Source organism: Colossoma macropomum, unplaced genomic scaffold (genome assembly GCF_904425465.1).
Source record: "Colossoma macropomum unplaced genomic scaffold, Colossoma_macropomum, whole genome shotgun sequence".
NCBI classification, from domain to species: Eukaryota; Metazoa; Chordata; class Actinopteri; order Characiformes; family Serrasalmidae; genus Colossoma; species Colossoma macropomum.
Window position 1 is genome coordinate 36,958,261 of NW_023494787.1, and position 20,647 is coordinate 36,978,907.

General features: G+C 43.1%; 1 protein-coding gene across 1 annotated transcript in view; it reads left to right on the top strand.

Moving 5' to 3' along the window:
• The window catches only part of ash1l (ash1 (absent, small, or homeotic)-like (Drosophila)), a 42,775-nt gene that overhangs the window by 3,313 nt on the left and 18,815 nt on the right, over positions 1 to 20,647 (top strand). Inside the window, exons 3-13 of the mRNA XM_036567192.1 lie at positions 4,693 to 5,460; positions 6,004 to 10,339; positions 13,695 to 14,409; positions 14,607 to 14,780; positions 14,925 to 15,019; positions 16,506 to 16,579; positions 16,759 to 16,804; positions 16,932 to 17,040; positions 17,776 to 17,982; positions 18,547 to 18,693; positions 19,506 to 19,614. Coding sequence (XP_036423085.1) covers positions 4,882 to 5,460; positions 6,004 to 10,339; positions 13,695 to 14,409; positions 14,607 to 14,780; positions 14,925 to 15,019; positions 16,506 to 16,579; positions 16,759 to 16,804; positions 16,932 to 17,040; positions 17,776 to 17,982; positions 18,547 to 18,693; positions 19,506 to 19,614 — 6,591 coding nt within the window. The 5' untranslated portion in view covers positions 4,693 to 4,881. The remainder of the gene's footprint in view (positions 1 to 4,692; positions 5,461 to 6,003; positions 10,340 to 13,694; positions 14,410 to 14,606; positions 14,781 to 14,924; positions 15,020 to 16,505; positions 16,580 to 16,758; positions 16,805 to 16,931; positions 17,041 to 17,775; positions 17,983 to 18,546; positions 18,694 to 19,505; positions 19,615 to 20,647) is intronic.

Sequence of the window (20,647 nt, forward strand, 5' to 3'; positions counted from 1 at the left end):
TAACAAATAAGTTTGTAAGACCCTGAACACTTAGGAAATAGTGAAGTGATTGTCACTGAGGGAGGGACGGACAGAGGAAAGCGAAGGAGGGAGGGAGCACTGGAGAAAATGTGTTTTCGATTAGCAGGAACACAGCGACTCTAGTTTGACCGCTGTACTGTGAGCTTTCCAAGCGAGCAAGAGACGGAGGAAAAGGAGAGGGAGGACGGGAAGGTAGTATTGTGAGGGGGGAATGTAGTTAAAGAGAAAGAGGGATGATGTGATTGTGGCGGGCGGTATGTGAAATGGGGGGATCATTGAGAGAAAAAGGGGGTTGGGTTTTTAGAGATACGGAGTGAGTAATCGTAGTAAACATAGAAATGTGGGCGTGGGGAAAGTCAGGCAAGACTCCAAGTTCTGGACCACAGTTTATAGTGGCAATGATCCTGCAGAAAGTAATTTCCCTGCACAGAATGCAGTCACTAATGAAAGTACGTTTTTCCATCAGATTTCACATAGAGCTTTCCTTCTGCCCAGATCAGTAAACAGCCATGCTCACAGGCATACGATTTAGATGATCCAAGCGCTCTTAATAGACTCTTTGCGCTGCCGTTAAGCTGTTGGTCTCAGTGGGGCATGAAGAAACCGTCTGCATGCCTCTTCTCTCTTCTTGTGCCTTTCTCTCCGTCTCTTGCTCTCTCGTTTTGATTGGCTGTCGCAGAGGGTTGGAGAACGCGGCCAGATCCTCTGACTCCCAGAGGGCCGTATGTGCTTAGGTCACAGCTCTGACTCGCCTCTCAATGACTTCACCCACAGAAAGCACCTGCTCTGGGCAAGCCCTGTGCTAAATCACTCTGTAGCTGGAGAGTTGGGGGGAGCATGAAGCTAAGCTAAACATGCTAATGACCGTGCTGCAAAATCAGATTTGCTAACCTGACATTGTAGGTGGGTGCTATGGCTGAATTGTGTCATGAGATTTGAAAACATTTCCACAGTGCACACTTTGTGCCATGATTTTTTGATCTTCAACAATTTAGAACAGATACGGTACAATTATTTTTCTTTATTTGCTGTTTCACTCTTGACACATGCAATCTCGTAACAATATGGCAAAACTTTAGATAGGTATGCCCCATTTCCAAACCTCTTTTTAATGGAACAGGCAGTTGGTCAGTGTTAGCAATGTGTTAATTATGTCTTTGATATGCACAGAAAAGTCTGTCGTAACAAAATTTATTGTTATCATGAAATCTTATTGTGAAATTGCCTATCACAGATAAGAATGCAGGGGTCCAATAATGTCAATACAGTATGAACAATTTTGTTTCGAACGGCCGTGTCTTCTGAGCGTCTCTAATTTTCCCTCTTTCATGAAGACTACTATCTAAGTAGGGGGTGGGGGGTGCTTAAACTGCCATCATACTATAAATTTGCAGTTGACATCACCTTGTAAAATCACTGTAATCACATCTGGACTGGAAGTGTCATAACAAGAACATTCCTACATTTTGTTGTATTTAGCAATCTGTACACAGATGTAAACAGTAAAAACACAAAAGCAAAGGTAACTGTGTCAGACAGGTATATGCTCATGAGTTGTAGGCAATTGGCATGGTTGGGTGGCATGAGCAAGAGTGCTTAGTCAGGCAGCTAAGCAGTTATGAAGCTGCCAAACTCATCTACCATAAACAATGAAAACTATAAGATATTTCAAACCGTTATTTCATGTATTGATTGTACTCCAGATAAGTGGAATGTTTAGGTGACACTGGGCTACAGAGCTAAAACATCGAAATTTTGTGCATTTTACTGCTTTTGTAAGCTTCTACAAATAGGTGTTACATTTCTCTGTAATGCTAATCCAGGTGGATTTAGTCCAAATTTCTACATTCTATAAATGTTGATGTATTGGCATCAGTATCAGCATCAGCAAAAATGTGCATAAAAAAGATCAGGTATAGGCAAATTCCCATATCAGTGCATTCCTAAAACATAATGTTTTGCTCTGAAAGTCTGTGATGCAAATTTGGTAGTTACAGCAGATTCTGTTGAAGCAAATGTAATTTTGCTTGTGGTATTTTTCTGACAAAAGCTAGTGTGTATGCTGTCCAAGCACCCACATTCAAATGTTTGGACTTCTTTTATGAAGTCACTTTTGGGATTATTTGTTTTTGAAAATCAACCCAAATCTTGACCTCAGAATTCAAAATTGTATTGAACCTGACAATATGTGTGTTGTTACAGCCTAACTGACTGACTAACTGACATGCAGACAATCTGAAAGTTTGGTTTTGTGCTGGCGGACGTTTAGTCATAATTTGCACTAATCTACCATGTGGGCTGTTAACTGTTTGGCCGATCTGAAAAGTGGTGGAAGTGTACAAAAAGAAATGATGATATGATTTTATCAGAGAATAAATGGTCACTAGCATTCTGCTTAGAGGATCAGGTCAAGTCACAGAATTGTCTAAAAGTGAAGTACAATTGTGCAGTTGTCCTCATGTGCGCATTTTACCAAAACAACTATTTGTAGTGCCTGGCTTGCCCTCATTACCAAGCAAATTTGGCTAGCGACAGTGGAACCAGGCTAATGAGCTGCCAATCCTCTGGCTTTGTTAAACACTGGAAGATGATGCATAAAATATGTGAGTTACAATGGGAAGAATAATCTACTGTGTTTGAGTGTGGTTTGGAGGGTGAGGGCAGTCTGAGCATTGGCTATTTTAACAAAGTCAGCAGTTGTTCAGAAAGTTTGCCTAAAATCATTGTGATAGAGAGCATCCAGGCCACCAGAAATTGCTAAAGGGCAGGCTATTATGAGAGATGTTTAGGTTTTTAGGGTTTCCATGTTTCCTTTTCCATGAGGTCTGCCTTTGACCCTGTGCATTATTGTGTGACAGTTTGCTCACTGGGAAAGTCATCCTCATTCAGGCATCAGTTTTGGGGTTGCTGTTATAGTAGGAGTTAATGTGGGTCTCCCTTTGCAAGGTGGCTTCTTTGCCACTTTTGCACAGTCCCTGTAAATCACTGTGGCTGCACATTGGATCTGCTATGGTTGCAGCTGGACTGCTTAAATACTGCTTGAGACAATTTGCCTATAACTTGGTTTCAGAATACCTGATAATTATTTAAATAATTTGATAATTGACTTACTGGAAGGTTTGAAGTTATACCTTTCTGATTTAGAGTACAATGTTAGTTAATGCGTACGTTGTGGGCTGGTAGGCCCTGCCTAGAGTTAGGGTTGGGTGATAAAATGATAACGTTAATTATCGCGATAGAACTTTTCCTCGATAGAGCGATACGACATGTTCGATATAATACACCATTCTCACACTTCCACGTTCTAGCGAAAGTTTTGGAGGCGTTTTCTACTGCAAGGAAAGTGACACTACTCTGCTGTCACCAGGAGAGGGCGCACTTCCGAGTTTTTCGACATGATTAGTGAGGGAGGGGGCCACGAGTAAGATGAGTCTTTAGCAACGGCTGAAACGCGGAGATATACATTCCCTGTTTGAGTGGAGCGACCGGTGATCTGTTCTCCTGTGACCGAGTGTGAGTGACGAGGTCAGTGGTGTAACTGTACTGTCCTACAGCGAACTCACCTCTTTCCTAACATCCTAACCAGCTTTAGCAGCGTTAAATCACAGTCACAATCCTCACAACTACAGCGCTGTTACAGCACTTGGACAGCCATATTTAAGTATTAGTGTATTCCCAAACAACAAAAGTGAAAGAAAGAAGTGGGTTCATGTAAATTACAGCCCTGATTTAAACGAAAGTAAACTGAGGAAGCTGTGAGGCATTGGAGAGCGGGAGAGCACTAGCATTCCAGGCTAGCTGTTTTTTAGCAGCTGGCTAACTTGAAGCAGCGCTCCATCAGCACCGCTTTCAGTTTAAACGTACCTAAAAAGTGGGCTCTGTTTGTCTGGTGTTAGATATTTTGCGGTTCACCACTTAAACTACTATGATAGTATAGAGAAATCCAGTCATCGCTAGCTGGTGTCTGTGAATACTGAATACAGTGATGTCATTTGTAATGGGGTAGCCGAGCGCTCGTCACCAGCTAAAAATAATCTGTTTTCTTTCTTAAATTATGACTATTACAAAATAGCCATGCTTTTCCAGCTGGTAAAAACAGCTCACCAGACACTTTTTCCCCACTCTCCCATGACAGATTTGTGAAATGTTCCACTGTTTGGCGAGTGTTTGTCATGATCTGACCATAAAGGATAGTTTAAAACAGCAATTAACCACCCAGGAGCAAAAATCAGCCTTCAAACTTGAAAGAATTAATGATTTGACATTTATCGCGGTATGTATCGATATCGAACAGTATGAATTTTGTTTATCGTGATAACATTTTTGGCCATATCGCCCAGCTCTACCTAGAGTGCTAAATGTGAACAACACAGGAATAGTAATACTGTCAAAGAGTCTATATTGTAAAATGAAATGAAAAATGTTGAATATGTTCTTGTGAGAGCAAAGTCTACATGGTAAACACTCAGTGTAGCAATAGGCTCAAGAATATATAGCTTATGAGACCCTAGGTGGACCATGTTTCATTATAAATTGTAGAAATTTGTGGTGACCCATGTTTGTATGAGCAAGCAGCTGAGTTAATTACTTGATCTTTAGACGTTGGTTAATGTTGTCCAGTGAAAATGAGTTTGTCCTTTTGAATTCCCTACTCTGTCTTCATTTCTCCAGTTTGAAGGCGAAGAGGGCTGGGCAGCCAGGAAAGGACGACATTGCTGCAACCCAACAAGGATTTCTTCTCAACTATTATTACACCCCCCTTCCCCTTCCCCACTACCCCTTTTCCCCCGTCCTACTGGACTTTTAAACCCAACTGTATAACTCGTGAGCACATCCTGTCTTGCTCAACCTTCCCTGCCAATGGATCAGAGGACACAGGGGGGGCCCACCACGCCACCCCCTCCCCCTGCAAATGCTGTGCCGGTAGAGCATGAGAAGGAGGGAGTAGGCGGTCAGAAAGAGGATGAGGAAGACAAGAGGAAGCGTGAGAAGGAGAGAGAAGGGGTGCCAGCCAACCTCTGCAGCCCTGAGAGTGGCCCCGGTGATCAGCAGCAGCAACAGCAGTCTCCACAGTTCTCTGTCAAAGAGACTAGCTACTCAGAGGGCAATGTCAAGCTTAAGATAGGACTACAGGCCAAACGAATGAAGAAGCCCCCTAAAATCCTAGAGAACTATGTATGCCGGCCAGCCTTTAGAGCCACACCCAGACAAGGGGCCAGAGGAGGGGGACGTGGCAGTCGTCGGGGAGGATCCAGCGATGGCAGTGGCAACACCCCTAGTCCACCTCATATTAAAGAAGCAGAGAAGGGCCCCACCATTAACCAAGGAGCACCACAGTCGTCAGGTGTTCCAGCTGCTACCGCACCCACACCTTCTCTTTCTCCACCCACTTCCACCAGCACTGCCCCTCCTATGAATGGGAGTACGCCAGCTAAAAGGGTAAGTGGGCTCACTGTGTCATCCCAGAGTGGGATTTTGATTATGGAGTGGGAAGTGGAAAAGAGCTATGTTTATTGGATCTCTAAGGAAATTTAAAATAAAGAGACTGGAAGGAGTTATGTAACAAGCTTTCTGCTACAGGCTCTGCTTAACAGAGCCAAACCAGCATTTAGGAGAGGATCTGTTGAACTGTTCAATTTTCCTGGCTTATATGCATTTCGAAAACTATTCTATTTTGAGATCTCAGATTTTTAAAAAATTGTTTTCCCAGAATCTCTGACTAATTTTTTATAGTGTCTGTGTCTTGATTTCTCTCTCTCTTTCTCTTCTTTTTTCTTTTATCTCATTTCTCTTTTGTGTAGATATCTCATCTTTCTCCTATATTTCTTTGTGTCACACAAGTTTTTAAATAATTACCAAATAATAACTGAGTAATAGTTATGAAGTGTGGTGTTATCTCCATCATGCAATAATGCACTGTTGTGCTGCTGCTGCACATCTTAATTTCATGTTGATCATTCATTGGTGTTTTTTCTAAACTAGGGTCCACCAAAGCTGGCCTGCAAGTCAGAAGGAAAGGCAGATGTAAAATCCATTGCACCTTCAGAGAGACCCCTTAATTTGCACCGCTCTGTAACAGACAGCAAATCACACTCCTCTGGGAAGAAAAGCCTTGTACCCCAAACCAACCCTACAACCCCTTCTCCACCAGCTCCTACTCCCACTGCAACAACTCCACAGGACCCCAAGATGGACAGCGTCACGAAAAGCCCTCAGTACACTTTCACAGATAACCAGAAGGAACAAGAAAGAGGAGCTCAGAACTGGGGTACACCTACAGTCACTGAGAAACTTGCGCAGCTCATAGCCACTTGCCCACCTACTAAGTGTCCTAAGCCCAAAGCCCGTAAAGTGTCCCCAGCTCCAACACACAGTAGCTCTCCCCCATTAATCTCCAATTTGCAGCGGCCTGAGCGGAACAGGAATACATATTCCAGAGCGGTTCATCTCGCTCCGCCTCCACCTGTCTCACGGCCACCAGGCCGTCCATATGGCTCACGAAACAAAGATAGCATCCTGGAGAAGTTATCTAGCATACCCAGAAAAGAGGAAGCTGATGGACTTTCAAAGGGGATTACAGGCAACAGCAGCCCCACCACCATTCCAGCAGTATCATACAGCAACAACCGCTTTGCAAACACCACAAATGATAGCAACGACAACAATAACAGTAATGGAGTGAAATCACAGTCCCGTCTTGGGCACTGCCCTGCTCATTCCTCTGCACCTCTTTCGTCCTCTTCATCGTCCTTGGAGAGAATAGGGAGTGGGAGCAGCCACCAGGGAGTGCCTATGTCCCTTGGTTCACGAATCAGAGTGAGCCCATTACAAACAGAGGAGAACACTGAGAGAGACAAAGAGCGGGACAAAGACATTGATAATCCCAGAGACTTAAGCAAAGGTTCTTCCCCAGTAGTGTCAGGGAAGCAAGACACTAAAGAGAAGCTACCTGTATTGATACCTCGAGGTGAGAGAGGAAAGAGCTTAAGTCCAGCCAAAAGAAGTCCTGCTCAGGAATGTTGTGCTAGTGGGGAACCTAGCCCTGCCGAATCCACCAAACATGCTGCTTCTCCTTCTAACCCTTCTGGTACTAGCAGCAGCCCAGCACCACCTTGTGATGAACTTGAGCCTGCATCTCCTGCATCACCAGCAGAACAGGACTCAAAGCCCTTGAAAAAGCGACGAGGTCGGCGACCTCGCTGGACTAAGGTCGTCAGTCGCACACAAAAGCCAATGCAAGATGTTGCTTCTAGTCAGCCCAAATCCATCACACCACTGGATGCAGGTCTTGCTTCTTCGACACCCATCCGCAGGCCTGTGGGAAGGCCTCCCAATGCTAATCGTGTACCCCCCGTTGTCTCCGAACTCTTTGCACCACCACCCAAGAAAAGGGGCCGCCCTAAGTCCAAAATGCCAAGGCTTGATGCCCCTGCGCGTGGTCGCCCGCCTCTCAAGGCAGCTCCCTCGAAAGTCTATTCCATGCTTAAGTCCAAAGAGGAACAGGATCCCCCTGTCTTGCACCCAGAGGTGGACCTGAACCCTCCTAAACCCATGCCAAGGAAACGAGGGAGACCGAAACGCTTGCCTCCAACCCTGCCACAGGAAACCCAGCCACCAACGCTAGCTCCAGAGTCAGGGGATGCCGCAACAGGTGACAAGGGCTTTCGCACCAAGGGCAATGGACAGCTCATAATGAAAACGATCATAGGCAAGATCAACAAGATGAAGACGATAAAGCGAAAACGGTTCCTTAGCCAGATCCTGTTGGGATCAGGTTCAGGAGCTGATCAAGATATTACTAAGAACACAGGCATGCCAGGAGCAGTGGCATCTGCAACACAGTCTCTCTCAACACTTGCTGCAACATTCGGTGGAAAACTGGGACCTCAGATCAATGTAAGCAAAAAGGGGACAATATATATGGGTAAAAGAAGGGGTCGCAAGCCAAAAACTCCTTCCACCCCATTGCCAGGTGCTCCTACACCACCACCTGAACCTTTCTTGACCCCAAACACCTCCTCCCCTCACCACTCACACCAGGCTTCTCAGGCTTCACAAAACCAGCAGCATCAGGTGCCCCCCTCTGATATCTTCCCTTCTCCATCACTTTCCCAGTCCAGTGGGGGCCAAAGCCCCATCAGTGATGCTAGCTTTGTTGAGCCAGGCTCAGTGCACTTCATGTCCCACCCACACTGTAGCCACTCCCATCAGAGCCACCACTCATTTTCCTTTACCCCACCAACTTTTTCAGCACCATCCCCTCGTACCCTGGGAGGTACCACCTCTGCACACTCCTCTCAAAAGAAGCCTTCTTGCAGAGGCCATCACCATCACCACCACCACTACCGGCAGCACTACCATTACCGTAAACTCTCACCTCCCAGGCCACTCTTACCCACATCCCCTGCACCACTTAGTGAGTTGAAGGAAGCTACACCTTCCCCTGTCAGTGAGTCACACAGTGAAGAAACTGTGCCAAGTGACAGTGGCATTGGAACAGATAACAACAGCACCTCAGATCGTGGTGAGAAGGCTGGGAGTGCCAGTGGATTAACTGGGGTGGGAGTCCCACAGGGTATAACTAGTGGCCTACTGATACCTGGCTTGATGGGTTCATCAGTGGGTGTTGGAGTAGGGCTTAATCCCAGAGGCAGTAGGAGACATTCATCGTCAGTGCTTCTTGATCGACCCTCGCCCACACCATCCCCACTTGGAACAAGGTCATCACCTGACCCACGCCGGCCACACCCAGTGGCTGCTCCCTCAGCGCTAGTTGGGCACAAAGAGAAGCACAAGCATAAATGCAAACGCCGCGGACATGGCTGCCCAGGCTATGACAAGCTGAAAAGGCAAAAACGCAAACGCAAGAAGAAGTACTTGCAGCTGCGTTCACGGAGACAGGATCCTGACTTCTTAGCTGAGCTTGATGAGATTTGTGTCCAGCTTAGTGAAATACGAATTTCACACCGCACACCTGCCCTTCGCTTGGGCAGCAGCTTGGGTCTGGGTGCAGGCCCAGCTGGCACAAGTCGTGGGGCTGGCTTGGCTAGTGCCAGAGCAGGCAGTAGCATTGGTAGTGGAACGAACCCCCCACCGCATCATTATCTACATAGAGACCTTCTGCCCACCATCTTTAGGATCAACTTCAGCGGGTACTATTCTCCCCACCCAGCCTACCCTTGTGATTCTCTGCACTATGTTCGTAAACCCGATCTCAAGAAAAAACGTGGAAGGCCTCCAAAGCTGAGAGAGTCAATGTCAGAGGTGCCTTTTGTTCCTGGGCTAGGTTTCCCCCTTTCCAGTGGAGGGTTCTATCACCCTTCTTATGGTGTACCATATTCCTCTGCTCCTCTTGGACTTGGTTATTATCGGGGCTATCCCCCAGCCAGCGCACTATACCCTCACCCTCACCACCAGGCTCCTCATTCAGGCCCATCCCACCATGGGCACCATTCTCCTTCCTTCCCCCCTCCTCCTCCTTCATATGTTCATCACCATCACCCTTCCCACCTACTACTTAATCCTTCTAAGTTTCACAAAAAGAAGCATAAGCTTCTAAGACAAGAGTATCTAGGTGGGGGCCGTTCACCAGTGCTCTACCCAGCTATGTCCTCTGAACTGTCATTTGGTTGGCACCACAAACACAAGCACAGGCATAAGCATCGTGACCGCTGTGGAGATGAAGAGGGTGATGAAGGTGCAGGAGCTGGAGGTGGTGGAGGAGGAAGAAATGGAGGTGAGAGCATTGGGACAGGACGAGGGGACCGAGGGAGAAGAGGAGGGAGTCTGGAGTCTCTCCAGCGGTGTGGATATGGTCGGGATGGCTCAGCTGATTCCAGTGCTAACAAGCAGGCAGCTGCCACCTCTGGCAACTCCCCCTCTTCTTCTTCATCCTCTTCAGCAGAAAGGTACAAGCGTAAAGAAGCCTCTATGTCCTGTCTGGGGCCTTCACGGCTGTCTTTGGGCCGAGGGAGTCGGGGACATCACCCTGTTGACTCCTGGTTCAGGATGGGCAGTTCTGATGTTGATTACTCCAAGCTGTCCCGCAACCAGATCCTTGGCCAGGGTGCATTCTCTGATGGACATGTGGAGGACCCTATAGGCTGCTCAGACAGCGAGGAGGAAGATCCCACTTCAGCTAACGAGGAAGAAGATTCGGGCTCCCACCACACCAACCTGTTTGCTTCTGCCCTCACTCGGACTTCCCTTAAGGGCAATCGAGGCAGGAAAGGTGGGAACTCTGAGGGCTCAAGCCTGATACGATTGGACAGGTCACAGAGAAAGGATCGCTCCACATCTGCAGAGAGGAGAGAGTCTGGTGAGTGAGTTTAATGGATTACTGCTGATGTTAAACCACCAGTTCAATAATGATTAATGTGCTTCAGGTAGTTCGTATATAATAAGATGATAACGAAATGTAGTATGCTGTAGTTCACCTAATTTAATGTTAAGTTGCGTTGTAGTTTTAAAACATTGACAAGTGACCGAATGCATATCAGTGCTTGAGCCTTCTGAGGTGACCCAAATTCAGTCTGACATTGTGAAGGTTACGGAATTAATGCAGTAATATGTAGCCATATTCCAAATCTAGCTGTTACTTGTGTGTCCTCCAGAATTCTTTGCTGTAATTTGATTGGACGATAGCCTTCTTTGCCTCAGTGCTCTCCACATGCTGATGGCTAATCTGTTATTGAAGATCAGGCTGCTGTTGGCTGTATTGATTTCAGTGCAAGACTGTCATCTCAAAGAATCAGACAGTGTGGTTGACATCTCTCTGCTTATATCTGCAGTTTGCTTTCAAACATCTAAAGCCCAAACAACATGAAATGCCTCCCACAGCACGAGTGCTGCACCTTGCTTTAAATAGCAACAAGAGGGAAGAGTAATGGCTTTGCGGCAATGCCAACACTGCACTCCAAAGCTCTTTTTAAAACACTGGACTTGGAATATTTAATTATTTTGGTTGAATTTGAATAGACCAGAATGGAGTGGCGCATAGAATCCACGCAAACTGACTTACACCTGCTCAGTAATGCTGAACTAGGTGACATAGAGAGCTATGGGTAATGATCCAGGCTATTCATGCTGACTGAGATAAATGAAGTGTTTGTGTGTGTGTGTGAGTGTGCGCATGTGTGTTCAGGCATCTATGTGAATGTGAAGGGTTTCTTGTGAGATTGAATGTAGTGTTGTGTAAATCCAGTTGAGTTGTTTCAGGATTAGACTGCAAGATGCTGGGTCATCCAGTGGTCAGTGACAGCACCTTTGAGCTGTTGTGGCTGGAATAGTGTAGGTCAGAAAGGGACAGACTATGATTGGGTTTGTTAAAAGACGAAGTGGTATCTTTTAGAGGATGTAATAAAGAGAGACTGAGTAAACGTCTTCGAGTAAGTGGCAGAAGTAGTGATGTAATAATGTATTTATGTGTAAGGCACTTTTTTACTGCTTCATTCAGAAGCAGAACTGATAGTTAAGCTAAATGGTTCTATGAAACTTTTTGTTGTTGTTTTTTTTATTTTTTACTTTTAAAAAAAATATATTTAACATTCATATACTTCTCTACCTAAAATTGTGTTTTTAAAATATGGAAAATAAACTTAATCCGTTATTACATTTGCATTCCTTAAATATGCGCAAATTAAAATAAAACTGCAAATAAATGATACAACAGGAATCAGCTTCACATTTTTCCCTTAAACCTAAAATATTCTTAGTTTTTAATAAGGCTGCAGCTGATGGCGCCCCCTTGTGAAGAATTTGTAGCCTTTGAAACAAACTGTGAAACGTGAGTGAGTTCCATGTAGTGCTTTAGTCTGTAAAAACAGTCAGAATCTGGCTGCAAATACAAATATATATGGATATTTTTATTTCAGTGTAGGCCTGCACAAACAAATAAATATGTGTTTCAGGCCCTAAAAGGCTCTTTGTGAGGGTGCAGATGTGTTGTTTATGCACAATACTTGAGAATGAGTGAGAATAGTCATTGTGTTGACTGGTGAACTCTTATTGTGATAACGCCAAAACTGTTTATCCACATAGAGAAATGCTCACACAAGAAATATCACAGACTGGTTTGTGAGGAAAAATTTTCTTCACACCCATAAAACTTTAAGTGCTTTTTTAAAAGTAGTCCATAACTACAGTCAGACTACTAAACATACTTTATTTAGCGGTCAAGCAGTATGACATATGACAATGGTAATGGTCGCAGTATCTTGTAATGGTAATAGTACCTACCAAGACTTGCTTGCGGCATAGTTATGTCAATATTATGGATGTAAAGTGTTACCAGAAATTATTTATGTTCTTTAAAGTGTCACGCTTTTAGGTGTGTAGTCAAGTGTGTAGCTTTACAGTTTTTAAAAGCAGTGCCGCTCATAGCAAAAGGAACACAGCTTGCACATAGCAGTTTATGTGGCATTTTTGTACACACTGAAGTAGTTCCATGTTACAAACAGTTTATCACTGTGCAGGTTTAACTTCATAGGCCAACATTGTGTTGTGTGTGTGTTTTATTCTCTTTTATAGAGGCATTATTGGTGCTCATCATTAGTTTTTATATAAGCAGCTGATTTTTTTTTTGTTGTTGTTGTTTTTTGTTTTGACTGTGTTTTGTCATTGTCATTGTACATCATTATAAGCAACAAATAAAGATTTGGGGTGCTATCAGTTTAGGAGGCAAACACAGCAGTAGGGAAGAGAAACTTTATCAGAAAGAGAATGAGACTGGGGGGAAAAAGCTGTTAAATGTTGTACTGGGAGTGATCGAAAGCAAGATAAAGGATGGATAGAAGGAGAGAGTGGAACATAATAGTCTTGGTAGACACTGTTGAAATGAGTGTGAGAGTTAATTAAAGAGATAATGGAAGAAAGAGCGGGATAGTATGACGTACACACATGCACACATGATTGTCGTCTTTTTTTGCCGATTCTGCAAGAGCAGAGTCTGTGTCTTCAGCCTTTTTAGGCTTTGGACAGTAATCATTTGATATTTTTATCAAAAAATAAATGATAAAAATTAATTATGAGCAGATAAATTAGGTAGACTCTATATATATATATATATATACTTAATTCGTCATGCCACTCCATATTCTTCATGATAATAGCGTTACATCATAAGAACATTTTAAACGATTGTAAGTAGGAATGGGAGTATGGCTGTTTTATAAGGATTGAACTGACCAAAGTATCAGTTTGTCTTTACATACTGATGCAGAGAACATTATGTAACATTAAAACACCCTTTAAAGCAGTGCTGATTTTTTTAACCACTCCTCCTCTTAATTGCAGTATGTGAGAAATGTAATAAAAACAAAAGATTATGCAGGTTTTAGACCATATTAGGCTTGTGTAGCTATCTATTAAAATAGGATTACTTGGAATCTGTACTTTGCAAAGTCTTAATCCTGTCACTTGGAATTCAGCTTTCAAGTTGTACTGTCATATGTTTAGAGGAGCATGTTATATTAGTGTAAGTTTGTTTTGATATGACATTACAGTGCTTTTGGATGCACAGGATTATTGCTGGGTTGAAATGTACTGTAATTTTACCACTGGAAAAGAAAGCACTACTCTATTACAGGATGACATCTATGTCACCTTTGAGCAGTCCCAAATCAAGCACAATTTGCCACTCTTCACCTCTCATCTTTCGTCTTTCGTCCTCGCAGGAAACTCTGGTGTGCAGACGCGAGGCAGCCACTCGGGCACGCCTGAATGTTCGGAGTCTCCTCTCCATCGACACCATCACCATCCCTCCCTGTCCATCTCCCATGCCTCCTCTTGCTTGCCCCACTGTGGTTTGGAACAGCCTGGGGGTGGAGTGGCACCCCATCCCTCCAGCCGTCAAGCAAGTCCCTCCACGCGCCCCTCCCAGCCTGCATGCTGCCTGGACTCCTCCCCCTCACGCCCCTCCCACCGCTCAGCCCCGCCTCCACCCAAGAACAACCTGCATCATGTCAACAAGATCCTCCGCGCCAAGAAGCTGCAGAGGCAGGCGCGTACAGGCAACAATATGGTAAAGAAAAGGGGTCCGGGGCGCCCCCGTAAGCACCCGTTGCCCTCTCCTCCCCCATCTCCGCTGCCTCCAGCCCCCGAACCGGAGAACCACCCGCCCCCTGGTAAGCACAGAGTGGGCTGGGAGGGAGACACGGTGATTGATGCCATTGAGTCCGTTGTACAGGGTCAAAAGCGAAAGGGCCGGAAGAGGAAACACTGGGAGAGAGAGCGGGATGACAACGAAGAAGATGAGGAGGAAGCTGAGGAGGAGAGAGAGGAAGAGGAGGAGGAGGAGGAAAGGCCTGAGGCCAGAGAGGAGGAGGTGATGGCGAGAGCGCGAGCAACAGGTGGGACGGGATGGCTGACGCAAGAGCAGTGTTTTCAGAGGTATGCAATTTTATTTATTTGTTTATTTTTTAATGTGTTTTAAGGCTGAGCTCATACAGTTGATTTTCATTCTGCAGTTAATGAACTGACTTGAACCTTCAGGCTCATGTTAGTAGTCCCCAGTGTTTATGGTAGCCATTTTGCGTTTAGACCAAATCAAATACTGATGTGGAAACTTGATTGTGTTTACTTTCCAGTACTTTGGAGGGAAAATCTGATGGCCACTCCTCCCCAGAACGCACAGGTCAAACCCCCATACAACAAGTTCCACCCACAACAATGACTAATCAGCGGGAGAAGAGACCTGCTAGGCCGCCTAAGAAGAAATTCCAGAAGGCGGGGCTTTATTCGGATGTTTATAAAACAGATGAGTATGTAAAACACAGAAAGACACTTTTTTTCTTTGTTTGGCAACGTTTCTGTTTGTCTAAAAACACCAAACACCAATTTCCCTGTCTCTTTATGACTTTCTTGACCCCCTTAATTCTCTTTCTCCCTTTCTGTCCCTCCACCAGCCCTCGTAGTCAGCTGCTACAGCTAAAGAAAGAGAAACTGGAGTATATTCCAGGTGAACACGAGTATGGCCTTCTTCCTGCTCCCATCCATGTTGGTAAGTCTGTTTGTGCTATAACTACTCACAAGAGCCTTGTGCTTCATTGATTGCATTGCTTTCATGCTAAATATATGGTTAACAGTCTGCTTGTCTTTGTTTACCATGTATTTTTGGGTTTGAAATGGAGATCAGTCTGTTTTTTTGTAATCCTCCTTTTATGTCTAGCCTGATTCAAACAGGTTTTGAAAGTATTAAAGACAACCTGCATTCAAAAACTTGGTTTTTAAATAGCTAATGCTACAGAACATGCCTGTGCTATCGAAGCTAACTTGTTTGAGATGTTTGGACTGTACAGTTAGACAAATCAGAGAAATAATGGTGGTGTTTACAATTACAAAAGTGTCATTTATGTTCCACATCTGTCTAATAAACTGTCAAATATGGTGTGTAGAGCTCTCGCAGTAGCAGGTAGCAGTGTCTTGTCGTAGGTTTGATTCCGGCTCACTGAAGCTCCACTGTTACATTTAGAGTAAAGACTTAAATCTGAGGGGGTGAACTTTATATTTTGTGTGTGGCGCTGTTAGCTAAGCTATTCCTACCCCACTATACTGTCCTCATTACCCTTGGAATCTAGCATTAGTTTAGCGAGCAGGCTAAAAGAGCTTCACACACTACAGCATGGACTCGATTCCAGTTCACCTATGCTTCACTGAGGTTGGATGATTGAGATTTAAATCTGAGGGCTATGTTTTTATATGTGCTAAACTAAGGTACTTTTGCTCCATTGTGCTGTCCTTGTTAGAACCAGTAGCTAGCATTAGCTTGACAAGCAGACTAAAACAGCTTTAGACGCTGCAACACAGGTTTAATATCTGCAACTTCAGAGGATAAAGACTGAAATCTGAGCAACTGACTGGTGTTGGAGTGACAGAAAGACAATATCTAATCTGTTCTGTGGTGTACTGAGCTAAATTATTGGTCTGCTGGCTAGCACTAGCATAATCAGCTTCACTGTGCTTTCCTTATCACTGTTTGACATTTAGCAGTTGCTGTTTGATTTTGGCTTAACACTTGGGTGACGAAATGAAAATCTCACTAGTTTATTTTCCAATTGTTAATGTTACAGCAGGAGCTTATTTTACTTTCTGCTGTGCTCCATCTCAGCTTTGTTGTGCATATACATAAATCTTTGCATTTTTATTGAGTGTTAGAATTTAGTGAGAAGTATTTACCAATTTATTATTCAGTATTGCCATTTTTCATCGTTTAAATTGTGACTATAGGATTACTTCAGTGTTCAGCTCACGCTGGACATCCATTAGTTCAAAGTACCCTCAATGCTTACTCTGAGCTCTCTCATCATTTGTTACTTCCGCACATTTAGTGACTATTAGGTTATGACATGATTGGTTGTGGACTGGACATGTATTCAGTTGCATGCGATGCTGTGTAATACCGCAGCCTGCAAAGTTAAATGAGCAGTACATTATATCACCCCCAGCCTGCCTATTATTAACTTCTATCTCTCTTCTCTTCTCTCCAGGGAAGTACTTGAGACAGAAGCGCATTGATTTCCAGTTGCCTTACGACATCCTGTGGCTTTGGAATCATGACCAGGTATCTTGGTAGTGCTATTGCCATTTGTTTAGTAGAAGTCAGTAAAGCTAATTTGCTAATTTAAGCCAATTTAAATGAGCTAATTAAAAGCTAATTTAAACTTAATTTGTACAGTTGTTAAATGTTAAGATTGTCATATACCAGTGATGAGTTTAGTAACCTCTCACTACTCTTTCCAGCTTTATAAGAGACCAGATGTGCCTCTCTACAAGAAAATTCGATCCAGTAAGGAGGTTTTTCATTCATATCATTCATTACATATTTAGTCAGTCTGCAGTAACCTTCATCATTGGTTCTTTAGTTTGTGGGTTGTCTTTTATTATTCATACCCTTTAATATCGTCCCTCTTTAGATGTATATGTGGATGTGAAGCCTCTCTCTGGCTATGAAGCCACTACGTGTAACTGCAGGCACCCTGAGAAACACAACGATAAGGGCTGCTTGGATGATTGCCTGAACAGGTAATAGCACTTGATGCTATTTAACAGGGCTTCATTTAGAAGGCTTTTGCCTCCATCCCTGTTCACCAGACTGGTGCACTTACAGTTAATGAACACAGTCAGTCTGTTCTGTAAGTTTGAAAGGTTGTACGTTGTTGAAAGGTACTTTAAAAGACCCCATGATGTGATTGTATTCTCTTCATTATAGGTCAGTTGTGGAAATCTGAAAGTAGTGTAAGGTAGACTGATTGTGTGATGCCTCTCATTATATTCAAGTTAAGAGAAGGACAATATTAGGATTACAGTAGTATGCAGAAGTTTTGACAGACCTTGTCAAATTGTTTTGATAATTTTCTAAGTGAAAAAAATAAATACACATCCATTATACGGAACACATTTCTCAACATTTGATTCTCAGTTACTATTTGCTGAATTTAATATATTGAGGAAAATAATACATCAAGTGTTGCCTGTGCAAAAGTAATGTCAGATTTTATATTTTGTTTTATTTTTTCATGTTAAACTTTGCAGAATTTGCAGAGAATTGCCACGTTAAAGTTTCCTGTAGAGCATGTTTACATCAGTTTCAATCCATAAAACGTGATTTGAGCATGTGTATTTAAACTTTTGCATACGATCATATATGGTGAAACTTTATTTTTTACATCGCATTTCTTCCAACTCTTAACACTATATCATCATCTCCCACATGGTGTTCTCACCCTCTCTTTGTATTCTCCTTCTCTTTTCTATCAGGATGATCTTTGCTGAGTGTTCTCCAAGCACGTGTCCGTGCGGTGAGCAGTGTGATAACCAGCGCATCCAAAGGCATGAGTGGGTGCAGTGTCTAGAGCGCTTCCGGACAGAGGGGAAGGGCTGGGGCATCCGTACGAAGGAGCCACTTCGTTCTGGCCAGTTCATCATTGAGTACCTGGGAGAGGTGGTCAGTGAGCAGGAGTTCAGGTTAGCCTCATAGTAAAAGGGTGGACTTGAGTCCACCAGTTTTTCAGAAATCTTTATGTTCAGATGGGATGATTCGTTCTCTGGGTGTTTTTTGTACCTTGTTGAAGATTTAGGAATGTTTTATGAGTAATGTTTTATGCCCTCTGGATAATAGCATCTGCCAAATGCCAGAAATTTAAATGGGTAAATCCATCTCGTATCACGAGATTTTAGAAAATTTACTTTTCATGCAGTAGTATCATTGTGCGTAATGCATAGTTTGCAAAATTCTAAGCTTATATATTCTGTAGTTTTTGAGATGTAGAAAACAAGTGCTGATAAGTCTGTATCTTGTTTAAAGTTACATTTTTTTAAACAAAGTAATTTTTTAATCACGGTTTGAAAATTTAATGTGTTTCTTATAAAATTCTTGTCAGTTGGAATTTAACTACGTTACTCTTTAAAACTTAACAGCAGTTGTGAATGTTTAATCTTTAATACAATTAAAACAGTTATTTCATTGTTTATATTTAATATGCGATTTAAAACAGTGCAGTAATCTTACCATTCATGCACTCTCTTCAGGAGTCGAATGATGGAACAGTACTTCTCTCACAGTGGTCAGTACTGTCTGAACCTGGACAGTGGCATGGTCATTGACAGCTATCGCATGGGCAATGAAGCCCGCTTCATCAATCACAGCTGCGAGCCCAACTGCGAGATGCAGAAATGGTGAGTTCAACAACAGCCTTAGATAACTCGGCACTACCTTTAACACCAAGTTGTCATGATCCCTTTTGACCCACACATAAGCATAAGTAAATCAGCTTGACTAGAAGTTTTGAAGTACAGTTAGTGTTTTTTTTTTTATGTTGTGACATTTTGTTTGTAAATTTTGACCCTGAGGTGACTGCAGTGGAGGTCGATTATATATTGTGAATGGTGATGATTAGATGAAACGTAAACATCCTCAGGAGTAGGGCAGTGCACTCAAGATGTAGGTCACAGACCCAACATCTGCTTGGTACCAAAGGACATACATGTCCACACCACACACACACACACACACACACACACACACACACACACACACACACACACACACACACACGCAAGTGAGAGAGCTTTCAGGCTAGGTGGTGGTGGGTCATCCGTCTTGTCATGGAAGAGCAATTATGTATAGCTGGTAGAAATGGGTGGAGGACACAGCTGTGCTGCCCACTAGATATGCATACCCATGCACATTCTCTTACTTACACATACAGACACAAAAGCCATGCTTGGCTATGACTTCAGCCCTTTTTGTCTCACATGGTCTTTTATCAACTTAAACCAGCTGCAGCTTGGGAAGTATTACATAAAATTTCAGTTTAATGGTCATAATGCTTCTTGATCATTATCTTTTTACTCAGTCTCTTTATCTTGTCACAGTTACTTTCCATCTTGCTTGTAATCAGATTCACTTTATTAACATGTCAAATAATTTGAAGGCATTACACAGATGAGATGGTTGATAAGTGATATTAACCAATGTCCTGTCTCAGGTCAGTGAACGGGGTGTACAGGATTGGTCTGTTTGCTCTGAAAGACATGGACAGCGGGACAGAGCTCACCTACGACTACAATTTCCACTCTTTCAATACAGAAGAACAGGTGTGTTTGTCGTTTCCACCACTCTTGTCACACATTTGACATGCGCAATAATATGAAGCACTCTAAAGAGTCGGGATGGGCATGGTTATTTAAATATATGGATATCCGAAGTCATCATACTGTAATTTACACAATCAGGTATTTAATGCATGTGAAGTTAGGGAAAAAAGAAAAATTATGTAGCATCTTGTAATTTATAAACCAACTCTTGTGTGAGCTATATATGGAAAAAATTCATACAAAACGTTATAATTAAGTTGTGTGATGCAATAAGCAATTGGTAAATCTTCAAGTGATAGTATGTTAAATCGCATACCTTTTAGATGTTAAATCAGCTGAACGATCAATAGTGGATCATGCTCTGCTTTACATGGCCCAAAGTGCGTTGATACCTGAACGTCACACCTATATGCGCTTGTTGAACATCTCATTCTGAAACCATAGTTATTAATATGAAGTTGGTACCTCTTTGCTGCTGTAACAGCCTCCAGTCTTCTGGGAAGGCTTATTGCTTTTTTCCCGTTGTACCGAACTTGTACCAAACAGTGATGTCCAAACTGTGGTGGGAACTGACCCGGGACTCCTGCATACCATTACACCCCTAGTAGCCAGCTTCGCAGCTTACCTGTAGTTGCTCCTAGATGTTTCCACTTTACAAAATCAGCATTTAGAGATGATTGGGGAAGCTCTAACATGGTAGCAATTTGATAAACTGATTTGTTATAAAGACAGAGCCACATTAAAAGTCACTGAGCTCTACAGTACAATCTATTCTACTGCCAGCATTTGTCTGTGGAGATTACCTGACTGAATACTTGATTTTATGCAATGCGTGTGGCTAAAATAGCCAGTATGTTACATATAACTTATTAAAGCACTCAATAATTAGGAGTGGTGTCCACATACTTTTGACCCTGTGCAATAAGTGATTGTTAAACCTTAATTCATAATAGAAAACGCTGGGATATCTCATTACTTTTTGTTTAAAAATGCACATATTCAAATCGAAAACCTGTTAAAATGCCCATCCCTA